This window comes from Halichoerus grypus, chromosome 7 (assembly GCF_964656455.1).
Source record: "Halichoerus grypus chromosome 7, mHalGry1.hap1.1, whole genome shotgun sequence".
Taxonomy (NCBI): Eukaryota; Metazoa; Chordata; class Mammalia; order Carnivora; family Phocidae; genus Halichoerus; species Halichoerus grypus.
In genome coordinates, this window is record NC_135718.1 from 130,945,439 (window position 1) to 130,967,380 (window position 21,942).

General features: G+C 55.4%; 1 protein-coding gene and 1 non-coding gene across 2 annotated transcripts in view; both read right to left on the reverse strand.

Moving 5' to 3' along the window:
• LOC118555659 (uncharacterized) overlaps positions 1-21,942 on the reverse strand; it is a 59,852-nt gene that overhangs the window by 35,718 nt on the left and 2,192 nt on the right. The window lies entirely within an intron of this gene.
• Positions 3,125-13,293, reverse strand: BLACAT1 (BLACAT1 overlapping LEMD1 locus). The gene is made up of 2 exons (XM_078078304.1): positions 13,174-13,293; positions 3,125-9,104 (listed from the first exon to the last, which is right to left on the reverse strand). Exon 2 carries the CDS (start codon positions 9,066-9,068, stop codon positions 8,967-8,969), a length of 102 nt encoding a protein of 33 aa, XP_077934430.1. The 5' UTR covers positions 9,069-9,104; positions 13,174-13,293; the 3' UTR covers positions 3,125-8,966.

Below are 21,942 nucleotides of genomic sequence, written 5' to 3' on the forward strand. Positions count from 1 at the left end.
GCATATCTCTGCACCATTTCTTGTCTATTACCGGAGAAAGAAGTCATCTAGGATACCGGTGAGATCACTTAATAACTCTCCATACGCGTCTTCAGTTCAGTTTGACCTGTGTTTACTGACTTTCTGTCCTGTGCCCCCAACACTGAGCTAGAGGCAGTGGAAGATGTGAGATACCCAAAATCTTTTGCCATCTATAACTTTTCTTTCAAATGACCCTTTCGGTTAACTGTATTTACTCCCTGAGCTAGCTAAGTAAGCATTTCAGCACACGCTATCTTATTTGATGCTCGCAAAAACTTGCGGGGTGAGGTGGGCATTATTGCAAAACAGAGGTTTGGGGAGGTTAAGTGAGTTCTCCAGACTGCCACAGCTAGTGAAGAGAACTGAGATCAGAACACAAGTCTTGTGCTCTTTCCCCCATAGCCAATTCAGAGGAAGGGAGATGAAGGCAGAGATCCACTCATTCTACAAATAGGAAACCCCAGGTCCAGACAAAGACAGGTGTCTATCTGACCACCAACAAGCATCTTAGCTGGAGCAGAGCCAGGACAAAAACACAGGAGCTTTAGGACTGCCAGCCCATGCCTCTGTCATCAATCTTCTGGACCCATGTAGTACGCTGGGAATTGATGGGACATCGTAAGATGTCTTTGAGGTTTTCTGACTGTCTGGAGGGAGGGTAGAGGAAAAGGTAGTTGGAGAGAAAAAGAAGGGGAAGGGAAGAGGAGGGAGGAGGTCTGGAGAATGAAGGAGCACAGCTGTGCATAGCCTGGCTGGGCAGAGCTATGAGGTAGAGGTAGTTCCTTGTCAGACCTCCCAGCTACACTTTTCTTTGTCCCCTTTTCCCCGCCACGTCATCCGCAGCCAGATGCCCGTTGATGCTATCACGCCCCCCCCCATCCTAATGAAACCTGCCTCAGGAGGGCATCTGCTGTAGTAACTGATGCAGTAGGGCAAATGCCTGACAACTGACCAGTGTTTGCCTTCCTCCTGGATTACAAATCCGAGGGGATCAAAGCCTAAAGCTAAAGAGAGGAAGCACTAATGAAACTTCAGGTATCAGACTCTTTGGGAGAGGAGAGGAATTGGGGAAGAACAGGGCCCACCTGCAACAGAAGAGGCTATGTACAGCACCTGCTGGCAAGGTCGTTGCAAGGCTGGCTCTGGCCGTGCATATGACCACGGGCAGGTGTCTGTAGATTGGCAAGGAGAGAGGGTCCCAAGGATCTGTGCTTTGAATGTTCTTTCCTCTTCATCCTTCAAGGCTCAGCTGAAATTCACCTCCTCTGGAAGCCTTCCCTGATCTCTCCCCACTTTCCAAACAGTTCTGCTCTCTCAGACCCCTGTGGCTTTAAAGCACTTTGCTATATACGCAACCTCAGGCATCTTGCATCCTTCAAGCCTTGGCAGGTTGCTTGGTATTAAATTGTGAGTTCCGCAAGGGGCAGAGCAATGTCTGATTTCCCTGTTTCTCCGGCAGCTTCTCCCACAGGACTTTGCACAGAGTCAGAACTTGATCTTGATCGAAGGGCTTGAATTGACAGCAGTACAGTGCACACTTTCCCCACACAAGGAGGTAAGGACCTGTGCCCATAGCAGAAGGACAAGAGGCAGGAGTCCCTGCTGACTCCTGAAGACTGAAAGTGTGAGGCTCTTACCTGCCCCAGACTATTTAAAAACACTTAATTGAGGGGCACCTGGGTGGTTCAGCCGGTTAAGCGTCCGACTCTTGATTTCGGCTCAGGTCATGATCTTAGGGTCGAGGGATTGGCCCGTGTGGGGCTCCCTGATCAGCGGGGAGTCTGCTTGGGATTCTCTCTGCCTCTGCCCCTGCCCCTGCTCATGCTCTCTCTCTCTCTCTCTCTAAATAAATGGATAAATAGATCTTTAAGACAAAACAAACACTTACTGAGTGCTTCTCTGCTAGGCCGCATGGCAACTGAAGTGAGAGAAGGGGTGGCCACCTCCCTTTCAGGAGCAGTAACTCCACTGTTCTAAACGATAGATTAGTGTCATCCTGCCCCAAACCACTCCATGCCTACAGGATGCTGGCTTTAGGTTAGAACTTATGGCTCTAGCCCCCCGAGCTCCGCTCACGTACCCCTGTTTAGGGATAATTTGGAATTTCTGTCCCACCGATCAAAGTGGAGTCATGGTATAATAATTCTTTTTTTTTTTTTTTTTTTTAAGATTTTAGGTTTAAGGGGCGCCTGGGTGGCTCAGTCTTTAAGCGTCTGCCTTCGGCTCAGGTCATGGTCCTAGGGTCCTGGGATTGATCCCTGCATTGGGCTCCCTGCTCCTCGAGAAGCCTGCTTCTCCCTCTCCCACTCGCCCTGCTTGTGTTCCCTCTCACTGTCTCTCTCCCTGTCCAAAAATAAATAAAATCTTAAAAAAAAAATTTTTTTTTTAAAAAGATTTTATGTTTAAGTAATCTCTACACGCAATGTGAGGCTCGAACTCACAACCCTGAGATCGAGTCACATGTTCTACCGACTGAGCCGGCAGGCATCCCAAAGAATTCTTTCAAAAAACACTTTTATTGATATGTAATTCACATACCACATAATAATTCTTTTTTTACCATATAATAATTCTTATTCTTAATATTATGCTGTCTCGTAGCATCTTGCTCTCCTTGTAAGTCTGAAAATTCCCATTTGTTCTGTCAGTAGTCCTGAGAAGCCTGACTTAAAGGTCTTTATTCTTTCTGTAAAAAATAAAAGCACTTTTCAGTCTATGCGATCGTATTATAATCCTAAACAAACTTCCCTGCTTCCAGCCCACCTCCTCCAGCCAGCTTGATCCCACTATTTCTCTGGGGCTCCAGGAGGTAGGAGGCCTGCCTTCGCTCAATGTATTATGGGTAGCACAAGTGAAGCTCACAGCTCTAGGGGCTCAGTGTGTCTCCCAGAGCTTCCTTCTAAGCCCTATCACCTCACTTTATGTCCACGCTCCTGACTTCCTCCTGGTGTCCATTCCCCTTTTCTCCCCAGCAGAGTTGGTAGAAATAAATATTTAGCTTCTGCTGCTGGAGCGTATCCCAGTGCGAAATAAACACGGATGCCCCATCTACCCTGACAACATAATTCATTGACTGCAAAGGGATATAATAAAGTCTGTTTATTACAGCAATTAACAGAGCAGCATTTGCCGGCATGCTTTTCAGAGGCAACCAGAAAAGTGCTTACTCCAGGTGCATAGATTCAGGAAGCCATGCAACTTGAGCCAAGATGAAACCAATTAGAGGCTTAGTAAATGCATTCCAGCCAGCCTAGAAAACTTAGCCATCCCCGAGTCAGTTCAGCTGAGGTAGAACCTCACTGTAGGAGTCCAGCACAGTATGATTGCCACTTTGCTGGGTTAAGACCTGGACCTGTCTGCAGGGTCATGGTCTTGAGGATGTGCCTGAAATGCTCCCCCCAACCCAACCACCCCAGCTGCTGGGTTCAAATCTCACTGACCATGAGAGCATATAGGTGGGGAATGTTAGCATCATTGACTCTCAGGGTACAACTGGGGTGGAGGTGGGGACATAGGGAGAGGAACAGAGGCTGGGCCAAGGAAAAGGGACAGAGTATGATCAGCTCTAAGAAATCCTTTCATTAAACCCTGACTTCAAGGGCATTGTCAAAATTTAAGACCTCAAGCCCCTGGAGAGAAACATGACTGTATGGGGGTGGGCGGGGGTAGGAAGGAGAGGAACTCAGCCTGGAGGATGTATGCTAACTTGCTTTGGGCATAAAGCCTAGACGAAGACACGAAGCCCAATTGCTCTGGTTCTTTGGTGGAGGGGCAGAGGAAAGGGAAATACTGGTTTAGATTTCCCAGGGATGTTAAGTGTATCCGATTGCTATTTAATCAAACTTTGCTCTCCACCCCCTTTCAAGGGGCCGGGGGCTGGCTCATACCGATAGGACATTCTTCAGGATGAGGTCTGGCTTTCCCAAGAGCAGCAGCTACCCATCCCCCAATCACCAGCAGTGTCATAGCCCTGTGGAGAAAACTCATCTAGAGTGGCAGCTCTTCTTTTTTTCTCTGGAGTGGCCTCTCAGGGAGACCATGGGGAGTTTTGATCTCCTTGAAAATACGAAGCGGAGTGCCTAAGCCAGCTAGAAAACCCAAGGCTCACAAGTGCAGAGGCGACCCACCGCCAAGCAGTTCCTCTAGTTGAGGCAAGACCCAGTGGGTTCCCCCTTTCTTCCATTACTCTTTTTCCTTCTCAGGCCTCTGGGAGAAGGTGCTGCATTGAAGGATGAGGGCAGAAGCCTGCCTGGCCTCTCTGGAACAGAGAAAGTCAGAGCTTTGAGCATCATGAACAACGGGATAAAAATAGCAGTGTTGCCATGGCAACGAAGGCTGGGGAGAGTCCTGAGGATCTGGCTGGGTCCTGCCATCTCCCCCTGCAGCCTTCCTCCCGCCTTTGCCTCTTGGATGGAACAGAGGAATGAGCTGAGGGAGGGGGGCAGGCTGCCCAAGAAGGGCAGGGAGACAGACCAGTACCCACGAAGAAACCCTTAAACTTCAGAGCCTGGAGTTGCTGTGTGAGAGCCGGGGCTGCCCAGTTTTGGGGGTTTCTGGCTTTTGGATATCCTTCCTCAGTATCACGAGTTCCTCTAGGGATGCTCTGGGTAGCTCCCCAACCTCACCTTCCTGCTGGATGGTCCTGACCTCCTGGCTCCCCTGTGGATAGCCAAGGTTTCTGTTTCCTCTTCGTGATCTGTGGCTCTGATCCCACAGGACTGTACAGAAGGGAGCCCAGGCTGGACTGGCCACAACAGCCCGACCCAGTAGGCACTGACCTGGGGGGTGTGGTGTGGCGGATAGTGGGGATAGAGGATTCACTCGGACCAGCCAGCCGTCCCGATCCTAGATTGTTTAGCCACATAGGCTGAGGGTGCTGTTTGCATTGGGAACAGGGTGAAGGTGATGACAGCTGCTCATGCTCTTGTTTTTGTGCCAGAGGGATGGAGCGTTCATTCTTTGGGAACAGATTCTGGCTCTTGGTTCTGATGGTGTCGTCAGCCCCATCACCTGCTGCGCACAGCAGCTACCTTCAGGGTGAACACCAGGCTTTCTGGACCAGCCTACGAGGAGCCCACCAGTGCAGCAGTGAGATTTCCTTCTCCGGTGGAAGCCCATCTTCATAGTTGTAAACCAAGTACTTGTCTCCAAAAGCACAAGCCACATCTAGGCGCCTCTGATACAAAGTGCCCTTGAGACCCATGCCTTCCTGTGAGGGAGGGAGGAAATGGGTCTTGTCACCACCTTTTACAGAGTCCGGGAGAGAGGAGGCAAGTTGCTGAGGTCAGGAGGCAGCCGCGGCGGGCGCTGGGAACCTGGGGGCTGCCGCTCTCCATCCAGCTGTCAGCCCATCCCCCCACACGCACGTCCCAAACCACTGGGCCAACTGCACATTCATTCAGGAGACAGGGCAGATGGCAGCCTGAAGATCCTTCCCCTTCCAGAAGGCAAGGCAACGAGGTGGGGTGGGTCAGGCAGCTGCCGCTGAGATCCCATCTCACCTGCAAGGGCTGGTGTGTGTGTGGGGGGGGGTGGGGAATGTGCGCGAGGGGGCACTTGGGGTGGCATCGACAGGCCTGGCTGTTGGAGGCAGGAGAGGCAGGACTATACGGAGCACTGGGGCAGGATTCCAGCGGAAGCTCCGGGAGCCTCGGCTTCCCTCTCACCACCCCCAGCAGTTCTCAGGTCTCCCGTATCGCTGCTGTCGCCCTGCCCACACACGTGTGGCATGCATGGAGCACGGAGCACCTGCAAGCTCTGCACTTCCACGGCGGCCCCGAGCCCCACTGAGGCTCAACGTCCCAGGGCCACAGGGCCCTGGCCTCTGGAGGGGGCTCTTCCGAGGACATTAGTGGAAAGAGACTGAGTCCCAGAAGTCGGACAGGATAATGAGCCTCAAGTCACACTGTCATCAGTGTCTAAGCAGGGCTAGAACCCAGGAGATCCGGTTCCCAGCTCAATGCCCTTTGCGTCCCGCTGTGCTACCTCATGCATATTTCGGGTAAATGATTGCTTTTTTTATTTTTTTCAAAAATAACAATCTTCCTATATATTTCTATGGACTCCTGTGCGACATCCAGAAGGCCCTTCCCTGGGAATGGAGAAGGAAATGACATTCTAATTAAAATGCCCTGAGACAAGAACCCCTGAGGGCCAGACCCCCAGACATTAGAGGCACAAGAACCTCAAGCACCCCTCATATTTCTTTACCCCCCATTCGGCGGCCCGCAGCACAAGAGGGGAAAACTGAGGCCCAGGTAGGCCAAGGCCTCCCACCCTCCTACAAGGACTCAGTGCCACACAGCCAGAATGAGAGGCCCGCCCCCTCCCAGAATCAACTACTCTCTTGCCCCCTGCCTCCATCCAGGAGCTCCTGGCCTCCTCCTCGAGGTGAAGTCTGGGAGAGAACCGTGGAGTGGAGAGAATTAGAAACAGGGAGGGCAACATTGTCCCACCTGTCCTCTGTGAAGGAGCCTCAGCGAAGGGCAGGAAACGAGGTGGCCAGACCTCGCCCCCGAAAAGCAACAGAAGGAAGAGAAGCCTGGACTACAAGTCAGAGGCCTGGGGGGCATGGTCTGGGGACACTGGGGCTGCTTCTGCCTTTTTGGATTAAACCTCTTGCCTGGGCTCACCCAGGGGCAGAGAGCAGGGCACAGGCCTCCAGACTGGTTCTCGAGACGCTGAGAAGAGCAAAGTTGCCATTTCCCTGAGACGGAAGCCGAGGGACGGCAGAATGTGGGGTGTGTCTGGCTCAAAGCTGTTGCTGTCCTCCTACTCCCACATTTCAGCACGGCCCCAGCTTTCACCCTGATGAAGAAGGGGCCACTGGCTTGGGGTCAAGGGCCCCTGTCTGCAGGCATAACTGGGCCTCCACTCAGAGATGCCTTGACCTTGGGACCTCTCTCATGTTCCTGTAGCAGGGGCTCCAGATATCCAGTATCCCTTTGGAGCCAAAGGAGTTCTCCCCGGGGCAAGAAGCTCTCTGAACGGGCTCACTGCCAAACCCCTGCAGCTGAAATTCCTGCCAAGGCCTGAGAGGTGCGCAGGGGCAAAACTCTCCTTCACCACTCCTCTTGACCTTTTCTCTGGGTGAGCCTCTGTGGTCAGGACCTAACACCCAACACCTCTACGGCTCTGGGGATACAATTTCATCCTCCACCACAAGAGTGACTTCTCTGGGGCTGCAGCCTCGCAGGTGACCGCTAGGGACACACATGCCCTCCAGGCGGGCTCTCCTGCGGCGGGATCAAGGTACCCTTGAAAGCCTTTCTGCCCATCTCTGTGCCTCATCCAAGGCCTCTACTGTCTAAGAGGCCAAAGAACTGGGGAGTTTTTCTTCTGTCCCTTGTGACCCCACTGGCCTTTATTGCTGTTTCCTTAAGGGAAGGACTTCTGTTTATAATTCTTTGGATATAAAAGGAACTAACAGATTGTATAAGGCTGGGGCTGGGTGGTCGGGGCCAAGGAAGGGGTGCGAGGAAAGAAATTGTAAGCTGTGCTCCGGCTTCACAAAGATGACCTGGATCCCACCAAATCTGCCAAAAGCTCAGGAAATCTCCCTGAGCATGGGGCATGAGCTGGACAGGCGAAGGTTGCCAGGATAGAAAGTGCCTTTGCTTCTCCCAGGTTCTGGGTGAATGAGCAAAGGAGGTCTTCTGCCCTCCCGGACTGCCCAGAGAGGCGCATTCCAAGGAAGAGGGCACACAGCCCCTCCTTCTGTCTTAGGGCCCTGATGTCCTCTACCCAGGCCACCTGTTAACTGTCAGAAAGGTTATTCTGTCCCTGGATGCTACAGGGGATCTGACTTTGTTCCTGGGCTGACCTGTTCTGTAGTGAAGTAGAGGGCAGGTTTGCTAAAGCTACAGAACCGGCCTGAAGTGTCTCTGCTGCCGGCCCTGCTGTCCGCATGGCCCTCTAGCACCTAAGAGGTTCAGGCACAGTGACAGAAGGTAAGTTATAGCAAATGGGAGGAGGAAGGAAGGAGATAGGTTTTTGTTTGCTTCCTACTGGCCGGAAATAGGCTGGGGGAGGGGAAGAGACTGACCCTGGAAGATTGAGGGGGGGGCAGAGAGATTAGGGGAAAAGTCAAGGCAAGTCCTTGAGGGCGCCCTCTGCCCAGATTCCCCTAAAGGCACAACATGCAAGCCTTTCCCTTTCTATGGCTTCTGAGAAGAGAAAGAAGAGGCAGGTGGGTGAGGCAGGGGGACGGGAGAATAAAGGGGGGACACGGTCTAGTCCAGGAAAGGGGTCCCAACAGTCCGGCCCTGGAAGACAATTCCTGAGAAGGGGAGTCAGGACCTGGGGAACAGGCTCCCACATCTGAGCTGCTGGGAGGAGGCATGGGGGGAGTGAGAGGGTCCGCGAGGCCACGGCTGGAGGGAAAGCTGCTTTCTGGTGTGCAGGGGCCACGCAGCCGGCTTCCTGCCACCAGGACATGGCCTGCGTCTCACTGTCCCGACTCTGCCGTCCGACTCACGAGCAGGCTGCCCACCTTGGGCCTGGCTGCACCTGGCCCAGGAGAATGCTGGGAGGGGACAGGGAAGCAGTCCTGATTCGGGGACGCTGCTCTGTAGAGGCTCCTGCCTCAGGTCCTGGGGTCCCAGGAGCGACTCCATCCTGGGTTTGGAGGGGGCTCGTCTTACACCTGCGCCCTGCCCCGGCTGCCCAAGGCCTCCCCCAGGGTCTGGGCTGCTGGGAGGTCCTCGGGCAGAACAGCCAGTTTTGCATCCGGGAGCAGTGCTCCTAGCCCAAGGCGGCACATGGCCCCCCCCCGTGGAGGAGTTGCCCTGGGGGGGTGCCTGGAGCCCTCAGCCGAAAGCACTTTCACTCCTGGGGCTGCCCCAGGGCTTCTCGGTCTCTGGAGGGCCGGGCAGGTCCTGCCAGAAGTGGGTGCCCTCAGGTCTGGCACCTGCCGGAGGAGGCCGGAGACGGGACCCGGGTCCTGCTCACACTGCCGTTTCCCGCTCTCTGTGAACTTCCTCCTTCTTCCTCTTCATCTTGCAGAAGCCGTGGAGGCCACAGAAGCAGGCGAAAGTGAACTGGGGCATGCCCTAGGCCAGGCTGGGGGGATGCTCACCAGAGATCTGCAGGGAGAGGCAGGGGAGGAAGAGGGGCAGGAGGAAGGCAGGAGAGAGAAGCAAGCTGGGGTTAACGTTCCCAGAGCCCTCCGGGGCTGGCCAGCCACTGGCACTCCCTGAGTGGCAAAGCCCTGCCAAACCTCTCACAGGCCCGGGGAAGGGGGGTGGCGGCACCGGACAACAGCCTCTGTGAAAGCCGAGTGTCCTGATCTCTGGGGAGCTGATGTCATTCCTCCAGTTGGAGCCTGGGTGAGTCCAGGGCAGGGAAGAGAAAGCCACAGCCCCTGCTGCCTCTGTCCCCCTCCTGCCCCCTCTGCCTCACCTCACTGCCACACACCTGTGCTTGCGCGACAGGAAGCAAGCGGCTCAAAGTCAGCTCTGTGCCACCTGACACGGGTTAGGGGTGGGGGTTTCCACTCGCCCCTTTAGGTCACACAGTCCAGTGATCCCAAGGCGGGACTTTGTGGGCCTGCATCCAACACAGCCTTGACCTTGACACCTGGAACTGAGTCACGGGCAGGGAGTGGAGGGAGGGGCCCTTCCCTAGCAGGCCCAGTTTATCTGATACCCTTAAGGAAATCTATAGAAAACAGAATGGACTTTGACTGCTCAGAGCAACGTAAACCCCGGTCCTCCTCATGCAGAGAACAGACAGCAGAGTTCTTTCAACCAACAGGCTATTTTATTGAGCACCTATGCTGGGCAAAGAGGTTGGGAGGTAAAGGGTAAAGATAGAGTTTCTTCCCTGGCACAAAAGTCAGTCTGAGATAGAAGCTGAGGCTGGATTTGCCCCAGCTGGGCATGTTATCCCCCCCGGCTCACACAGCACTCAGCCCTGAAGGCAGGGCTGCCTGTGGTAGCTGGGGCGCTCTGGCTAAGGGTGGGAGGGGGTTTCAGGGGATCGGCACTCAGTCTGCAGGTCCCTCCGGCTCACTTCTCCGCCCTGGCCTGCCCTGGAGGGGGCACACATATATTCAAGCCGGCTCCAGCAGAGCAGCTGGGCCCAAAGGGAGCACCTTGCATGGAGGTCAGGCCCACATCAGAGGCCTGCTTTGGATCACTTCTCCCTCTAGAAAGAAGACGGGGGATGCAGCCCAAATGCCGAGAGGAAGGAGGGAGGTGCATGGTGATGCTGCAGTCTGGAATAAGGAAGCACGAGGCCTAACCGTGGCCCAGACTCTCGGGCCGAGAGATTGCATCAGATGGCTCAGGCCCCAAGGCCCCAAACGCTAACCACACCTGCAAGTGTTCCACTGTGTTTGAGGAACCTGGCCAGCCCCAGGTGCCGGCTCTCTGGACAGTTCCACAGGTCTGGCCAAGCTTGCTCCTTTGGACAAATGTCATGTTTCTCCAGGCAGAGCAGAGGGCCCAGCAGGCAGGCCCTCATCAAACACAGGGTCTACAGTGGAGCCAGGTCCGGTCAGGATCCTCCCCTCCCATCCCCTCCAAGGGTCCTGCTAATATAGCTAGTGACTAATTAATAGGTGCGTTGCATTTCCAGTGGCCAGCTGGGTGGGCAGGAGGCCCAGCTTGAGTCAGCATGGGTAGGTAGACTGGTTATTTAATCACCCACTTTCCAGCATCCTCCACACACCCACTCTCCTGGAGTATATATAGAGAGCAGAGAGCAATCTCCAGGATATATATAGACAGAGCCGAGACACAACTACTATATTTCTAGATCCCTCCTGTGACAAACCTAGAGAGATGGGGATCTAAACTGGGGCTTCGATGGCCTGGGTTCTATTCTTGGCTCTGACGCTGGCATGCTGTGTCACCCTGGCAAGTGGCTGTCCCTCCCTGGGCTTTCATTTCCTCATTTCAGTGTACCAAGAGGTGAATCAATTTCAGGTTTAATGGCCTCCAAACCTAAGGGGCTGGCAGGGCACTGGGGATCCTCATCTGCTCAGGAAGGAGGGAGGGAGAACAGGTAGGTTTCCTTGTAATTAGTAATTATAACGCCTACACTTTCCTGGCTAGGGGGATGTCTATCAAGGGTACTATCAACAAAGCATTTCCAAGATTACAGGAGAAAGACGTGGGGAGAAATCGGTAGGCACAACAAAGCTGATCTGGGGAAGGAAGTCATAATTAAAACAAGCCAGGCAAGGAGCTCTGACCATGACCCTCCCACCCCAAGCCTGGGTCTAGGTGCAGCTTGGGTCTCTGGTCCCCTGGGTGCATAGATCCTCTTCCCTCTCCACCCTACTTCCCCTCCAATGTCTGCTTGTTCTACAAATACAGCAAAACTTACCCCCTGTGACTGTTCCTCCCCGAGGCCCTTTGGGAAAGATGAGAAAATCTGGGTTTTGCTCACTGTGGAAAGTTTGGGGGCAGAGGTTGGAGGCACCAGGACCTACACATCAGAGTTTCAGGAGGGTTGAATCGAACTGCTCAAGAGTTAGGGATGCCTGGGTGGCTCAGTCGGTTAAGCGTCTGCCTTTGGTTCAGGTCATGATCCCAGGGTCCTGGGATCGAGTCCCACATTGGGCTCCCTGCTCAGTGAGGGGCCTGCTTCTCCCTCTGCCTGCCACTCCCCTTGCTTGTGCTTTCCCTCTCTCTGACAAATAAATAAATACAATCTTTAAAATAAATAAATTAATAAACGGATCAAGAGCTAGGCTAGAAGCTACAACCTGGCTCCTGAGAGCTGTCCTAGGAGCGGACTGTCTCACAGAGATTCTGGGTCCTTGCTCCTCGGGCAGAGTGTGTAATGAGAGTCTGCTTATTGTGCTCAGGTCGCTGATATAAAGTGTTTTTGTTGCCCCCCCCGCCCCTTCCCTACCAAGGTCTGGAAGCAGTGTGGGCCCTGGGCATGGTGCAGGTCCCTGGAACAGCCCCTGAAGTGGAGAGCTGTGGAGCAGAGAAGCCCTTCCCATTTCAGTGTCCCTCCTGCTCTGGGTCCCACGCATCCTTCAGCATCCCTCTGCCAGAGCTGTGCGTCTGCACCTCTCTCTGCGTTGCCCCCTCTGCCTTCATCCCTTCGTGCTTTGCAGAGTGTTCCAGCACCAACTGGAGGGCTCCCTGAAGTCAGGTCCTGGTGAACCTCCTCTTGCTAGGTCTACTTGAGGAGAAAGGAGTTTGAAATGACGGAGTCCAGAGTTTGCACGAAACAAGTGGACCAGTGGCTGGAGGCACCTCCCACTTATCTGTGTTCATGATGGAAACTTCCCCTCCCACCCTGCAGCTTCCCCTCGGACCTCAGCTTTCATGCCTCCAGCCCAGGAGGGGCTAAGGGATAGAAAGATGGGCCCCAGAAACTCAGAACAGGAAGGAAAGGAAGGTGGACACTGGACAGAGCCCTGCTGCCTCACAGTTGGCTGCATCTGACTGCAAGCTGGTGGCCCAGATTTCTTCCCCGTCCTCCTCTGGCCTTTCCCCAGCTCAGGGCAGAGATGATCTGGGGTACGGGGGCGAGAAAGATCCTCCCCTTGGCCAGCTTTGTGGGAGCCCAAGCAGAAGAGCTGCCAACCCACAGCTCATCATCGCCCAAACACCAGGGGGTTCCCGGCCTCTCTGGTGACCCCTTCCCCTGGCCCTCAACCCCGCTTCTCCTCTCTATACCAGATACCCTCCCAGGGCCCCCCAGCCCTGGCACCTCCAGCCAAAATGGGGCAGTGGGTCAGAGACCGCTTGAACACGTGGAGGGATCAAGAGGAATTGGGTCTCAGAGCGGGCTAGAAACTGAGAGCGGACTCCACACTGGCGGACCAGGAACTCCTGGGTGCCTCCAATTTTGGCAGTGTTCTCCATCAAAGTGTATGGCAGTGGGGGGCTGGAAGGGGGGGGGAGATATTTACAAGTGTTGGGACTTGCCTGGAATCCTCTGACAAACAAAAAAGGGGGTATTTTCCTTCCCACCCCCATCCCCTCACCTCCCAAAGCTGAAGCAGAGTAGCTTCCAACGAGGCGCCCCCCCAGCCTCACTCTGCCCCACCCCCACCCCAGGTAAAGGGCAAAAGAGAAGTGACCCAGTGAGGAGGGGCGCCTCACTCCTCCAGAACAATGCTGAGCCCTCCGCCCCCTCCCCAGCTCCCCTTAGCCCCGCGCCTCAGTAATTAAAATATGAATTCACCTTCCCTCCCCGAGCCATTCATCACTGCGAAGGGAAGCAGCTGCGGCTTAGGAGACCGGATTTGGGGGATTAGCTCGGGCGGTGGAGCAGACACACCAGGAGAAAGAATTAAAAAGGAAGGGGGTGAATTGGGTTTTCTCTCCCCACCTCCTCCCTCTCCCTCCTGCTGCCACCGAGCCTCACACCCCACCCCCTTCCCCCAAAGCCTGGCCTCTGCAGGTTTCTGGGAACTGTAGTCCCCAGGACTGTGTTGATAAACAGGCAGGCCAGGGTGGGTGGTGACACAAACTACAGATCCCAGGACTTCTTCCCGGAGTTGGCAGCCGCAGGGCTGGGCACAGGACTCCAGTCTGGGAGTAGCCCTCATTCTCCTTGGAGATTAACTCCTTCTTGGCCTGCTGGAGACTGACTTCCAGCCTCTGGCTTACTGAGCTCCTTGGACTCTGGAGCCAAGGTCCTCTTGGCCTCTGATGCTTCCAGGCCAGCCCCCACTCATTTCTTGCTTGCCCACCTACAGAGAAAGAGGGGAGGCTCCTCCTACCTCTCAAGACTACAAGGACAAACAGGCATTTAGCAGTGGTTCTGAGGGACTCAGGGGCCCCAGGAACTGGAAGGGTCAGACCAGGAACAGTCTTGAAATATTTTGAAGCCCTGACCTCCAGGACCTTCCAGGAGGCCCACCGCTTGGCAGAGGCCGGCCCACCTTAATGGTCAACCTAAGCATGACCTAGCATCGTCAGCCTGACATACAGCAAGACCTGGGAACACAGTGGTCCTGACTGTCGGGGCCAGAAGGGCTCCCAGAGGTCAAACCTTAGTGCCATCCCCTTCTAACAACGGGGCAGAGATTTTTTTTTTTGAATAGTCTTTGCATTTGAAAGGAGCAGAGTTTTAGCAAACTCCACTTGCGCTAAAAAATGGGATACACACAACCAGAGAGATTCACTTGAATCTCTGTGTTGTTCAACATGGGCCGGCTCTCTCAAGGGAGGTTGTACGCTGGGTATCCCTGAGGACTGTGACAAAGACTGAGGTTCAGGATCGTTTTTAGGTTTCAGCGGTCTGCAGGCAGGGGCCAGGATAGACGCAGCCCTCTGATCCGTGAATCCTCCGGGGAGAAAGGGCATGAGGCCAGCTTGCCTATTCACTTCAGTTGAACAATTATGTGAAATATATAATTACATATCTCCTCCAGGCCTGGAACACTGGCAGTGGCCAAGAGACAAAGAACAGAGAGAAACTGCAACCTTGTAACCCCAGAGGTGCCCTAGGCCCAGGCCCAGCAAAGCCACCTCGCTCTGTGTCCCTGTTCTCCGGGCTCACGATTCATTCAACCAACATTTACCCAGCAAACCTCTGCTCAGGGCCTTGCCTTGCTGGAGCTTTAGAGAGGCAAAAGCTGGCCTGGTCGTCTGTTCCCTTCATCCAGGCCCAGCCCGGGGTTGCGGGGGGACTTCCCGGCAAATTGTGCATTGGGATTCCTGCTAGGGACCCAGCCGCAGAGGCAGGAAGGGGGTGCTGCTCCAGCCTGCCTTGCCAATTAGATCGGGGAGCGCAGGGGAGTAAATCTGGATGTCCTCTGAGCAGAGAGGCTCATTCTGAGCTGGGGGCAGCTGGACAAGGAGGGAGGTGGGGGAATGTTCTAGCCACCTCTTATCTCTGGGCAAGAGAACCCAAATGGAGAGTGACCAAGCCTGGCAATTCTCATCCCCGTTCCTTGCACCACCCAAGCTGGGGCAAGGCGGGAAGTGGCTTGGAGCAGCCCCAGCAAAAATGCAGCTGGCTTAGGCTTTCTCTTTGCTTCTTCGATTGTTTTGATTTTTTCTTCCCCCTGTGCTCTTGCTGGAAAAGGAAAACCAAGGATGGACAAAAGGTGGTTAGAGTGGGGCCATGGGGCCAGTTTGTGGACGTGCATCCAGCAATTTCCAGCTTCCAGAGTGCTTCCCCATGGGCTGGCTTGTTGGGTTTCCCTGCATCCAGCATGATGCGGTTTAAGAGCCCAGGTTCAAATCCCAGCTCTGCCTCTTACTAGCCATATGAACGTGGGCCAGTTTCTTAGCTCCCTTGTGCCTCAGATTTCCCAAAGTAGAAAGGGATAGTAATAGTACCTTTTTCTTAGGGTTGTTTCCAGGATTAAGTGAGTCCGGGTAAGATGGATAGAATCTTGCCTGGTACCTAGCAGACACTAGATAGATGTTGGTCAGGGAGATTAAGGGCTCTGAGACATTATAAGTAACTTGCCTTCTGATTCTCAATACCAAATATAATACTCTCTGATTCTGCCGTGGTCTGTCTTAGACAGACTAGGGGCTGGAAGGGGAGGAGAGGGGAGGGTGCTTCCTCTGCTGCTCCAGCCAGACTGCCTGGGATGGAGTTAGGCAGATTTGCATGGACTTGAGGGGTAGGGCAAGAAGGTGAGAGTGGGAACGGGCATGGGGAGTCAGGCAAGATGAGTGGCAGGCAGCGGGGAATAGGGAGAACGGGTACCATTCACAGACCCGGGGAGAGGGAGGCCAGTGCTAGGACAGGTAGCTGACCAGGAGCTAGGAACCGCCGACCCCACCCTGCAGCCCATGGTGAGAGGCTGCCTTCCTAGTTTCCCTCTGTGGAACCTCCTCTCCCTAAGTGGCCGGCCTGAGCTCTCCCATTTCAGCCACTGAGAAGTCCCAAGGTCTCTCTTACACAGAGAAGGCTATGGCTTTCAAGCTGACCACAGAGAAGTGAGACCCAGAAGCACGGACTGTCCTGGGGGGCACTGAGGGAAGGCCCGAGTGCTGTGTGGCCCCATGCCCCTGACTCAGGCCCCCAAACCTCTGAGCATGAGCCAGTCCTCAGTAACTTGGCAAGGGACGGGGAAGGAACCGACTTACAGACCTTGGCACCCCCTGAATGTGTCTCCATCCTCAGAGGGAATCTCCCTCTGGAATCACCAGTCCAGCCTCTTCATTTCAGAGTGAGGGACCAGGCCCAGAGAGGGGAAGTGACTTGGCCAAGGTCACACAGCCTGGCCCCAGACCCTCCGTTACCAGATCCCCTGCATGCCCCATCCCCAAGTGGAAACCCCTCCTGGTACCCCCTTTGCAGCTGGCTCCCAGCCTGGTCCTGTGGGGAGGGAGGTGCAGATGTCAGGAGAAGGAGCACGCCCCTCACTGTAGCCCATGGCTTTTAGCCCTACATGAATTAGAAACAGCAATCACATAGGAATGAAAAGCCATAGGCCACAGCAGAGCTGAGGGGGTCCAGCGGTGGGAATCTCAAAAGGATGCGGGGAGCTGGAGTACCTGGGGAGTCCCCTTCCCACCAACCCTCCCCACCCACCCTGCCACCCCCCCCCCCCCCCCGAGGTACTGGGCCCCCAGGTTATATTCTCTCACCATCCCCCACCACCTGCCCTGGCTCCAGCATTAAAGCCTTCCCAGTAATGAGTTTCCAGTTCTGGCCCCACAAAGTCCCCACACAATGGGCCTCACTCCAGGGTATGAGGAGGGGTGGCTTCCTGGCCATAAAGGACCTCCTCTAATTCCCTTAATTAGCCTCCAGCCCCCTGCTCAGGGTCCTTAACTACCCCCTCCCCTAGAGAGTAAGGCCGGATCTTTTCAATGGTACCGCTGCCAAGGCCCAGGGCCAGCCCCATATTAGACGCTCTCCTTACAAAACTTAACCCTTCCTAGTCCAGCCACAGGAAGCAGAGAGGGCAAAGGAGGGTCTGGGTAAAGGAAGGCTGAGATGAGGGCCTGAGTATGGGATTCGGGGGGGGGGGGTGGCGCTGGGAATGGAAGCTAAGGGAGAACCAGAGGTTCTATTCTTTAGAAGAGTGAACAAGCTTCTTGAGTACCCCCAAGGTTGGGGCCTGGCCCACACATCCTAGACTAGTCAGGGTACCTACCAACGATACCCGTTCTCATGTGGTTTAGAGGAAAGCAGGACCTAGTTTTCAGCCCCAGGTGGAGGCAGGAAAGGGCCTGAGCTTGAAATCCTCGGCAGCTGAGGGCAGCTAGCTTCAGACCCATCCCTGGGTGATGCTGTGAGAGGGGTGCTTGCTGCCCTCTCTCTCTCTTTGGCAGGATATGGTGGTTGGCACGGGCACTGGGGACTCGGGGACTCGGGGACTTGCTGAGTGGAGGGGAACCAAGGTCCCAGAACCCTGGAAAAGATGTGTTCTAAACACAAGCACTGTCTCCTCCTCCCCTCTGCAGTGATGGGTCATTTGTGGGCAAGCATCAGCCTCGGAAGACAGGAGTTCAGGGAACCTCAGGTTTAGGGAAGCCTCAGGGGCTTCAGATCCCGACAGGAAAGTAAGAGGCCGTAGGCCCAGATCAGGCCGTGTCTATCAGGGCTCAGCTACAACCCTCACCTCAGGGGGCACTGGTTTTCTTTAGGACCCTGGCTGGATTGACCTCCTTTATCTGGGCTTCCCACTCCAGCAACCACAGGGCATGCACACAACACGCAACACACACACACACACACACACACACACACACACACACACACGTCTTTTCCAACCTGCAGGCCAAACTGCTGGACATCCTCCAACTTCCCACCTGAACTTCTGGGCATTTGCCCCAAACCCAGAAAACTCCGGTTCTCCCTTGCCTCTTTCTCCCACGGGTCCCCATATCCCAAAACCCATGGGCTCCAAGCAGAATGCCCTCAGTCCCCTCCCAAGGGACACTGGGGCCAGGGGCTGGGGTCCCAGGGACAGCTCACCTGGTGGGCCCCCTTGCCCTGGAAGTCTCCCTCAGAATTCCCGCAGAGCCACTTCCTGCCTTCCAGGCAGCCACTCACTCTCCCACCTACCCCCAGAAGCTCCACGCCCAGCGAGGGCAGGCCTCCTCCCTCTTCCCGCCCACTAGCCTGGTCTGAGCGGTGCCCAACTCAACTTGACTCATTGAGAAGGCCTGGCCCGCCCCTCCCCCAGCCCGGTGGCCAGTGGAGTGGGGGTGGGGGTGGGCTGGGCAGGCGGGGGAGGTCAGGTATTCCTTCAACCCTGACTTGGGCCTGGGTAACAAAGGTCTCATTGAGCCTCTGGCTGTCTGGTCGGTGAAGCACAAACCTCTTGTATCTATTCGCTTTTGATCTCACTCCCTCTGAACCAGCCGTGTATTACTCACGTCCCCCTGCCGGGCTATTGGTGTGGAGGGGCTGTTCCTCCCCCTTCTCCCCATCTCCTTTCTCTCCTTCCTTCCCCTGCTGCTCCCCTCCAGCTTTTTTATGGTTCAATTTTTGGCAGGAGACCTGAGGCAGCTCCCTGGAGGCCCCCTCTCCTGCCTGCTGCCCCTCCCCATCTCTGCGCACCCGTTCCTCCCCTCCCTCCCGCCCCCACCCTGTGTCCCTCCACCTCCGCTGCTCCTGCACTTGCCCTTCTAGTTTGAAGATCCACACACCAGCTACATCTGGGCCCCTCCATCCACCCTCACCTGGTCGGTCCCGCAGATTCCTGTCCCCAGCACATGAAAGCCTCAGCCCTGCCTGCCCCAGCCCACCCGACAAGCCCCAAGTAAGCTCCCGAAAGGGCCGTATCTCTTCAAGGTGTTTCTGGGGCCAGAAACGGGGGAGGAGGGGTGGGGGGGCGAGAAGAACATCTGTCAGGTCTCAGGCAATGGCCCATCCAGACCTCGTTGGGATGTGGAGAAAGGGGAAGCAGACCAGCTACCCTGGCCTCCTCTGCTTCCTCCAATCCCGAGACTCTGCTTTCTAATGAAAGGTCACCACTTGGTGAGGACCCTAAGGACTCACCCTCCTCAAGCTGGGGCCATCCCCACTATTCCTGTCTCCTCTGCGGTCACCCCCAAACTGTCTGCAGCATTGCTAGGGCTGAGAGTTGGGGCCCAGGCAGCCCCCTGGCACATTCTCTCTATGGCCTCCCTGGCCCTGTCCTCAGGGAGAGAGACAGTCACCTTTGAGCTCTGAGCTCTCCCCAGAAATGCCAACAGATGCGAAGAATTCGTTCCCATGGTGGCCGGCTCCAGGGGGCTCTGCCAGCTCCCCCATGCCTACCGCCTGTGCCCCCCCTCCCCTCCCCCATACCTACTGCCTGTGGCCTCCTCCCCTCCCCCATACCTACCACCTGTGCCCCCCCTTCCCTCCTCCATGCCTACAGCCTGTGGCCTCCTCCCCTCCCCTCCCCTATGCCTACCGCCTGTGGCCCCCACCCCTCCCCTCCTCCATGCCTACCACCTGTGGCCCCCACCCCTTCCTGGCCCTCAGGTACTCCCCTTCAGCTGAGCTGAGGGTTGGGGAAAGTTCTCTTGCTCCGACAGAGGCCCCATTCTTCCTGCTGCTGGCTCTCATTGTCCGTCATGACTCCACACATTCTCGGGCCTCTAATGAGAAGCCAAGGCAGCCACCTTCCCGCCCTGTCTCGTTGTCAGCACAGCCTGGGCCCTGCCACCGGCCAGGGAAAGGAGGTGGGGGAGGGGCGGGGCAACCAGGAGGCAGTGAACGGAGGTGGGGGACAAAACAGAGGGAGGGGCAGGAACTGGCCCAGACAGAACAGAAAACGCTGGAAGAAAGCTTGAAAGGGGCAAGGAGGTGACAGCAGATGGACACGTTAAGAAGAAATTATAGAGGAGAAAGTGAAGGGGAGAAAGGGACGGGGACTAATATTTGAGTGAAAGCTGTGTGTCATGCCTGTGCTAGGCCCCTGTTTATAACCATTCAGGAACTCGGGGGTCCCTGGGTAGCTCAGTCATTAAGCGTCTGCCTTCGGCTCAGGTCATGGTCCCAGGGTCCTGGGATGGAGCCCCTCATCGGGCTCCCTGCTCTGCGGGGAGCCTGCTTCTCCCTCTCCCACCCCCACCCCCGCTTGTATTCCCTCTCTCTCTCTCTCTCTCAAATAAATAAAATAAAATCTTAAAAAAAAAAATAACCATTCAGGAACTCAAACCCTATTATTCTTATTCCCATTTAGTAGATGAGAAAACGGAGGCTTACAAAGGTGGGTGGGCAGTGTTGCTCCTAGGGTTACCCAAACCCTGACCTCCTGCCATTCCCCTCAGGGTCTGCCTGCCAGGAGGAGGAGGGCAGATACTCCACGGCCCCTGCCGTATGCCCTCCCTCTCCAGTGGTAGTCCCTCTGTGCCCGCACCGACTGGAGAATGGAGGGCTAGCCTGGACACCGAAGCCTCTTCCCCTGGGGAACAGGCGGCAGCAACTCCCTTTTTTAGGAACCTCTGGTCCCACCATTCCCTCCAAGGGCACACAGTCACCCTGAACCTCAGCCTCAGTCTGGTCACCGGGGTTGGAGATGGTTGGAGATGGCTCAAGCTGAGGGTAAGCCAGATGGGGGAGCCCTCCTTTGCAAGAAGAGGAATGAGGATGAGGCTAGCGAGCCATTCGCCCTGCCCTCCATCGGAGAGAAAGCCACAGATGGAGGGGGAGAGGAACCCACAGATGGAGGGGGCGAGGGGCACAGACTAGGCTCAGCTCCAGAAAGGACTGAAGAAGACCTAGAGCTGCTCCAGAAAGAGCCAGTGCACTCCCTGACTCCAGAGGAAGTCAAACACAGGGTGCACAACCACGTCTCAGACCCACTGCCAGGCACACAGTAGGCGCCCAATAAATGGTCTACTAGTGTAGAAGGGATCCTTGCACCTGGAAGGAGGCTAGATAGATCAAATCCAAGGTCGTTGGATTTAATGAGTCTCTGTTAGAGCTGACTTCTCCTGTCAGAGCTTTTCATACTTATGTACCTTTTGGGGCAGCCTGGAGCCCAGCAACCCTGCGTCTTTGCCCACGGGGGGGAAGGAAGGAAACCAGGCTGCTAGAAGATTCTGAATAGGAGGAGGCTCTCACCACCCCACACTAACCTGGAGGAGATTAAGCTGGAAGTATATCATATTATTCTAAGGATGTTGGCTGAATGATAGAGGTATGCATTTGCTGAATGAATGAACGAATGGCTGATGAACCTGGAACAAGGGCAAGAGATCTAGGTTCTCCCATGTTCCAGGTTTGGTGTGTCTGGAGCTCCCTCATGCCTCCACTCTCTGGGAGGAGCGTCCCTGTGCTGCAGCACGTTGTGGGTGAGGATGAGGAACGCATCCGGCTCCACTCCGTGAGAAGGGAGGCACGTCTGAAACTTCAGAGGAGCCTCAGGGATTTGGTTCTGCTGCTTCTGCCCCAAACAGATGTCTAGATTTGGAGTTTTAATTAGGATGGATCAGCGGGTGCAGTCCCTGGCCCAGAACTGACCCAGGAGAAGACTAGTTCCAGATGGATCTGCCAGTCTCCCATACGTGGTCCTCCAGACCTGAACCAGACTAGCGGTGTGCTTGTAGCTGAAACAGGATGAGCGCCCTATTTCTGGACCCTTCGGTAGCCTTCCCCATGGCTCGAACTCCCACTGCTCCTAGCTCCATCTCTACTCCAGAGCTTGACCAGCTCAGGTTCCCTCTCAGTCACTGGCTCCACTGAGCAAGAAAGCACAGAGAGGTCAGGCATGAATTCTCTTTTTCCCAAGGGCTTTCTCTTGTTGTCTCAGGAGGGCTCAGCTCTGAGCCCTCACAGACCAACAGGGAGCTCCCAGCCTGGGAGGGTCCCGGGGCTCTTAGGGAAGGGAAGAGAAGGGAGACCTGGGGATGTCTCAGGTAATCGAGGCAGAGAGAGACCAAGGAGAAGGGAAGTGCAAAGACAGAAGCTGGGGAGATGAGAGTGAGGGGGGTTGTCTCTCCAGCCTGGATACTTCCTGCCCCTGCATTTCTACTAAGCTCCAGGACTGGGCTGTGGGAGGGAGAAGAACCCAGGGAAGTGCTTGTGTCACCAGAA